This window comes from Neospora caninum, chromosome IV (assembly GCF_000208865.1).
Source record: "Neospora caninum Liverpool complete genome, chromosome IV".
Lineage (NCBI taxonomy): Eukaryota > Apicomplexa > Conoidasida > Eucoccidiorida > Sarcocystidae > Neospora > Neospora caninum.
The window spans coordinates 929,917-936,920 of NC_018389.1; the positions used below are offsets into that span (position 1 = coordinate 929,917).

A 7,004-nucleotide genomic window follows, 5' to 3' on the forward strand; every position below is an offset into this window, starting at 1 on the left:
TAGATAGATACAGATAGATAGATAGATACAGATAGATAGATACGATAGATAGATAGATAGATAGATAGATAGATAGATAGATAGATAGATAGATAGATAGATAGATACAGATAGATAGATAGATACAGATAGATAGATACAGATAGATAGATACAGATAGATAGATACAGATAGATAGATAGATAGATAGATAGATAGATACAGATAGATACAGATAGATAGATAGATAGATAGATAGATAGATAGATAGATAGATAGATAGATAGATAGATACAGATAGATAGATAGATAGATAGATAGATAGATAGATAGATAGATACAGATAGATAGATAGATACAGATAGATAGATAGATACAGATAGATAGATAGATACAGATAGATAGATAGATAGATAGATAGATAGATAGATAGATAGATAGATAGATAGATAGATAGATACAGATAGATAGATAGATACAGATAGATAGATACAGATAGATAGATAGATAGATAGATAGATAGATAGATAGATAGATAGATAGATACAGATAGATAGATAGATACAGATAGATAGATACAGATAGATAGATACAGATAGATAGATACAGATAGATAGATACAGATAGATATGTGGATGTTCGTTCGAGGTGAAATTTTCGAGGTGCATGAGGAAATGAGAAAAGCCTTGTGAGGAGGCACCTCCTTTCCTTGTCTCTTTTTCCACTTGTTTACGCTGTTTTTCGACACTCACCTTGGCTGCTTGCCACCGCCTCTGAAGCGCCTTGAAACGTCTGGTGATTTGCAGCTGCGTCTTGGAGGGCAGGAAGTTCTCGCGAATGAAGGCAAAGTGGCGACGCCCCACGCGGGCCAGACCCAGCCCCAAGAGGCGATCTTCTGCGGGGGTGAAAATCACAAACGTGTTGCTCCTGAAGAAAAAAGACAACGGACACAAGACGAGAGGAACTGCACACAGCGGAAAGCGAAAGCCTACCGTAAGGCAGAAACCACAATGCGGCGTGCGGGTGAAAAACGGGTGAGGAAGGTTGCGGTAGAGGGGGGAACAGCGCTGGCCCCCGAGACTGTCACAAAGCGTTGATCAACCCGCGGCTGCGCCCCGCTGAAAACGCAAAGCGTGGAGGGCAATCGAGAGCGCGAATTCGTCCTCCTCTTGTGTGTCTTCCCTCGACGTTTCCTGCATCTACGGGCCTCGCAGTCTGGCCCTATCCCCCCCAGTCTCTCCTGGTTGCTTCTCCGTCCCTCTCTGTCCCTCTCCGTCCCGCCCCCCGGGTCTCTTCCTCTCTCTGCCGCCTGGTGTTTTGCGTCTCGTCTCTCTCTTCTCGCTCACTCGCCGCCATTTGCTTCTCCGTTTCTCTCGTCGCCCTTCTTTCCGGGGCCGTCTGCTGTCGACTCCCGAGCGCTCGACGAGGACGACAGCGCCCCTCCCGGCCCCCGAGCCCCGGGCACCTGTTTTCGTTTTTTCTGGTAGCAGCCCGTGAGGAAGGCAGGGTCAACAAAGGGCTGCTGCAGACGGAGGAATTCTTCTAGCGGTCGGGGAAACCGGGAGTCTCGGTCCCTGCGAAGAGCCGAGTCCAGCACACAACAGCAAACTCTTCTTGGCAGGCAAGACCTGTATGCAGCGGGCTTCACCCTGACGAAGCTGCGTGTTCGCTCTCTGCGCTTGCTGTCCTCTCTCGCCCTCCGGCTATCTCGCGGCCGCGTTTCCGCGCGCGTCTGCGCCGCCTGTCGGCGGGTTTCCCGTGTCCGCGAGTCGCCTGGTCTTACTCGAGAAGCAGCAGAAACTGCTTTATTTTCCTGAGGAGCGGGAAGTCGAGGAGGGAACACCGAGGCCCCTCGCCCTCGCTTATCGCCGCCGTCCGCGTCGCCAGGCCCGAGAAGGGCACCAGGCCGCTGCTGTCGTCCACCACGCGGCCGACCGGAGACGCTGCGAGAAGCGAGGAGGCGGAGCCAGCGCCGGGAGAAAAGGGCGAGGCAGACGCGAGCGGGAGGGCGAACAGGCCTGTCCGGGCGACCGGCGACGGCGTCTCGAGAAATGGCAAGCGCTCCTGAAGCTCCAAGGGCGCGAGGTCCTGCCGCGCTCGAAGCTCGTTCACCTACAAACGGGGAGGACAAGCAATCCGCGGACGCCGTGCATGCAAATGAGCGAAACCCGTGCCGTGGCGAGAACACGTGGCAACGAGCCGGAAAAAGGCGAACTGAGAGGGAAGGGAAGCAAGGGGAAAGGGTGCGGAAAGGCCATCGCCCCCGTACGGCGAGGTGTCTGTCTCACGGGATAAGTGCAAGAGGACGAACAGGTGTGACCCAGACACGAAGGATTGGAGCTCGGAGAGAAAAACCAGAGGGACACGCAGAAGGGCGAGGTGCGTTCGACATTCGAAAGTGAGTGGCTTACTTGTTCTAGGCGTCCCCGAATCAGCCGGTCGCAGCACATCATGGCTCTTCTCATGAGTTTCTCCCCGGACTGCCTCTTCGTTTCCCTCGTCTCCTTGACTCCTTCCCTCCGCTCCGCTCCCTCCGCGTCCTTCTGTTCCGTCATGTTTGCTTCTCTCAACCCGCTGTTACCTTGTTCGCGCCTCTCTGCTTCGCCGTCGCTCCCTCCTCTCGCTCCTCTATCTTCTCTCTCTCCTTCGCCCTCGCCTCTGTCTTCTTCTCTCTCTGCTTCTCTGTCGCGCTCGTCGTCTCCGTAGCACCGGTTGCGGATCACGTAGATCGTCTGCATGAGGAGTTGCACATACAAGTCCATCTGGCCCTTGAGTCGGCGCAGCTGTCGAGCCGAGAAACCGTTCAGAATCGGAGAGAAGCTGTCGGTCGAAGAGCTCGCTTCGTTCTTCAGCTGGGGCACCAGATGGGCGACGTGCGCGAGAGGGAAGGGCGGCGGTACCACCGAGGCGGACGCCGTCTGGATGTCCGAGCACAGCGAAGTGCTTGCGCCTTCCTTCTTCGCCTTCTTTGACGCGACTCGAGACCGCTCCGCAGAGCCACAGTGTCCACCACTCCAGAAGGAGGAGGGTGACGGCAGCGACGAGGGGAAAGCGGCGCAGGAGGAAAAGGGCGAGAATGACTTCCCTCGAGTTCGCGACCGGTGCTTCGGCCGTTGCTTCCGAGTGGCTTGGAGCCGGGACGCGCCCGTTCGTCTCTCTCGCGACGGCAAGGATCCGGCTTCGGCTGCCTCGTCACTCTCGCCCAAAGACAAAGAGACATTTCCTTTCTGTCGGGACTCGAGACACCTCCTCTTCCGTCTCCGCTCTGACGCGCCGCACGTCCTTCTCCCTTTACGCGTCCGCTTGCCGCGCGGGGTTCCCTCACTCGCAGTTGGGCTCAGGTCGCGACTTGAAGACGCACACGAGGCACGCAACAGGGAGCGCGGCCGTCTCGCCCTCGGGCGGGGCCCTCGCGTCTTCACTGGAGAGAGGGGACTCGCAGACAACGGCGAGGCAGGCGAAAGCGACGGCGAAGTCGCGGGCGATCGCGAAGAGAAACTCGGGCTGGTCGCCCTGCTCGAACCTCCAGACGACAGAGAAGAGGCGCTGTCCTCGCCACTGGGCGCGGTGTAGTCAGAGTCTTCTTCTTCACTAGGGAAGTGACCCGTCAAGAGCGACTGCGGCGCGAAGGCGCAGCCAAGCGACGTCTTTCGCTCCCGTTTGCTGGAACGGGGCGTCCCAGCCAGATCCTCTGCTTCGAACTCTTCGTCCTCGAAGCAGTCGTCTTCTCCCTCGTCCTCCGAGAGCGAGAAGTCGCTGTCTTCCTCGCCGTCGATGTCGGACATGGCACCCGCCAAGAGGCGCCGCATCATGGCGAGGCCCCAGCCCGGAAGGGGAGAAGAACGGGGAATTCTGCTCGGCGAAAGAGAAAAGGAATCTGCCGAAAAGGTCGGCGAAGACGCGATCGAAGCCCGCGGAGAGTGCGGTGTTTCCTCCAGCGTCGCTGCTTCGCCCTTCTTGTCGCGAGCTTCCAGCGCATCGCCAGCGGCTGAAGTCTCCGGCTGCGGAGACGGAGATACCACAAACGGGAGCGAAGAGGAGAAAGGCGAATAGGCAGAGGGAGACCCGGCCTCCCGCTTCTGGTCGTCAGTGGGATATCCCCCTTCTGCTTTGGCTGTTGTTCCTCGCTCCTCGTGGTCCTGCTCCTCCTCAGAACTTTCTTGTTCAGGCCCCACGTCTCGCGACGCCTCGCCGCTGTTCCCGCGCTTCTCTCTAGAAGTCCCTTCGCCCCCTGTTCGAGGGCACCGTGCAGTCAAGACGCTGGAGCTGTCCTCGCGTCTCTTCCGCCAGTCCAAGGCTCTCTCTTGTGTCTCTCCGTCGGCCTCCCGCGGCCTTGTGTGCGGGCGACTGTCTCCATCCGGAGCGGGCCCCGCCGCCAGCGTGGCCCCCCACCCGCCTTCAAAGCAACTCACGCGGGCTCGACCTGCACCGGCGGTCGCGTTGTCCGTTCCTTCTCCCTCAGTGTTTTCTCTGGCCGTGTTTTCTCTGGCCGTGTTTTCTCTCTCCAGGTTGGCTGTCTCCCGATCTGCCTCGTCCTCTCCTGGTTCACCTTCTCCGCCTGGGTCTCCTTCTCTGGTCTTCCTGCACATTTCAAAGTGCGTTTTCTCGTTCTCTTCTCTTCCCCGCCGGCGCTCTTCTTCCTCCGGGCCAGTCCCCACCCGACACTCCACGTTGGCCTGGCGGCCCCCGGCCGGTGCGCCTTCTGCCTGGCTGTCTCCGAGCGAGTTTCCCTCGTCCGTTTCTGCCTGTTCGAAGGCGCTCAGCCCGGTGGCTTCCCGGCCTCCTGCATGAACGGCGGTGCGGAGTCTGACCTTTTCTCGAAGCCCGGGAAGTTCAGGCTTTTCTGCGTTTTTCTCGTCTCTCTTCTTCTCGCCTTCGCACGGCCGCACGGCCTTGGTCAGGCTCGCCCCTCTCCTTCTTCGTCCATCCGCCTCCGCCTCGACGCACGTCGAGCGCCACCAGAGGCTGCCGAGCGTCGCGGCTGCCTGCAGCAGCGAAGTCGACGAAGAAGGAGAAGACCGGAAAAAGGCGGGGAACGACGCAGAGGCAGACGCGCCTTCTGTGCCAGCGGATCTAACGTCGTTGTGCCTATCTACGTGGCGAGCGGACTGTTTGAAACCGGAAGACGCGGGCGAAGCGACTGGAGGCCAAGGGCGAGACGAAGACGGGAAGGGAACGGACGAGAAAGAGGGCAGCGGCGCCGAATGCGAAAAACCAAGAGGACAGGCAGAGGACGACAAAGGAAACGACGGTGCAGAGTAGGGCGCCTGAGCAGAGACGGGAGCCGGTTGAGCGGGCAGCGCAGCAGGACCGCGATGTTGCCCGGTGTCTCCCCCGGCCCCACACGCCTCGCTCGACGGAGGAGACAGGCTGTGCTGAAAGGACAGATCCGTTGTGGCGCAGGCAACGTCAAAGCTGCTGGTTGTGGGGGCCGAGAAACACGAGACGCCGATCTGCGCGGCCACCGAGGAAGCAGAGCAAAGCGACGAAGAAAAGGACGGAAGCCCGAGCCTGGCATCCATCCCAGCGGGAACGGAGTCTCTGTTTTGCAGAAGGGAAGTAGGAAATGCGGCGGGGGCCGTGACAGGCCCTGGCGCGCGTCTTTCTTCGTAGTTTTGAGATGGCCCACAGTCGCAGTCTGTCGAGCACCAGGGAGGCGGCGAACTGCTGTCTTCTGTGACAGGCCCTGGCGCGGTCCCGAAAGTGAAGCAGCTGCGCCCGTTCTGTGAGACCGCTGGATCGAACGAAGCGGCGGGGAGCGGCACAGCTGCGTCGACCGCGGTTCGGCCCTCAGCTGAAACGTTGGCATGGACGGAAAAGGAGGCGTTCGCATCTGACCCACACGACGTCGTTGCCACCTCTAGGGGAAGCTTGTTGCCTGGGGAAAAGGCCGAGTTCTCGCGTCCTTTGTGGGGTGCGTCTTCTTCGAGGGCCCTGGCTGAGGGGCCTGCCACGCGGTGGCGACTGGGTCGCCCCGGCATCGCTGCGTCGCAGGTTGCCCTTGGCTCTGCTTGCCCAGCCGCAAAGTACCCCACGTAGGTCGAGGACGGACTCGAAGAGACAGGATACGCCTCGAAAGGCGCGTACGAGGCCTCTCCTCCATACTGCCGGTCGGTCGCCGCTGCGGTTGGAACTGGAGCGGCAGGCTTTGGGGCGCGAGACGCAGGAAAGGCGCAGCTGAACGCCGGGGTCGGACTCGGAGAGACAGGCGGTTCGTGCGCGCCGTACGGTGGCACGGATGAGTACGGATTCCAGCTACACGATGGCGACGGGTGTCCATACACTGGCTTTTCTCCCGCCGGTTCCAGATCCGCTGTTGCCTGCCCCAGTGGGTTGGGCGCTTCCGGAGGCCGCGAGGACGAAGAGATCTTGCAAGGAAGCAGGGCGAGCGCGGATCCGCACGCAGGCGCCGGCGAGACAGTGGATGCGTCGCTGCGTTGTGCAGTCGCTTGGCCCGAGGTCGCATCTACGCTGGCGTCGAAGGCCCCAGAGGGAACCTGCCGCCGCGAGAGCCAAGGCGCAAACACGGAGCTGGAAACAGCCTCCGAGGCAGAACTCGAAACTGGGGCTGGCGTCGGAGACGGAACGGAAGAAGGGAAAGAAGACAGCGAACAGGAGGGAGAGGGGAGGAAGGGAGAATGAGGAACGGCGGGGCCTTCGAGGGCCTGAGGCCAAGGCGGTTCGCGGGAGGAACAGACAGCGTAACTGGAAGAGAGAGCGAAGCTGTCTGTGTCCCAGCAGGACGACACGTCAGAAACCGCAGAGCCATCGTGGGAAGAAAGGACTTGGCTCTGAGATGACGCGGCAAGACCCGTGGGCACCTCGCTCGAGGACGAGTCGGCAGGCTGGTAGGATACGTGGGCAGAGAGAGAAAACGACGGAAACAGTTGTGTGGATCGGGCAGAACTCGAGAACGGCTGCGAATGGGAAAGAGGCAAAACGTCGCGATTGCTAGATGGCGTTGCCGAAGGACCCCCTTCGAATGCTTGCAAAGATGATAAGTAAGAACTTCCATAACCCTCCAT

The 7,004-nt window shown here is 59.5% G+C and overlaps 1 protein-coding gene across 1 annotated transcript; it reads right to left on the reverse strand.

The window, feature by feature from the left end:
- Positions 1-1,321: 1,321 nt before the first annotated feature.
- NCLIV_010700 (conserved hypothetical protein) lies at positions 1,322-7,004 on the reverse strand (the record flags this gene model as incomplete). The annotated part of the gene is made up of 3 exons (XM_003880585.1): positions 1,322-1,553; positions 1,763-2,091; positions 2,391-7,004. 3 exons carry the CDS (start codon positions 7,002-7,004, stop codon positions 1,322-1,324), a joined length of 5,175 nt encoding a protein of 1,724 aa, XP_003880634.1.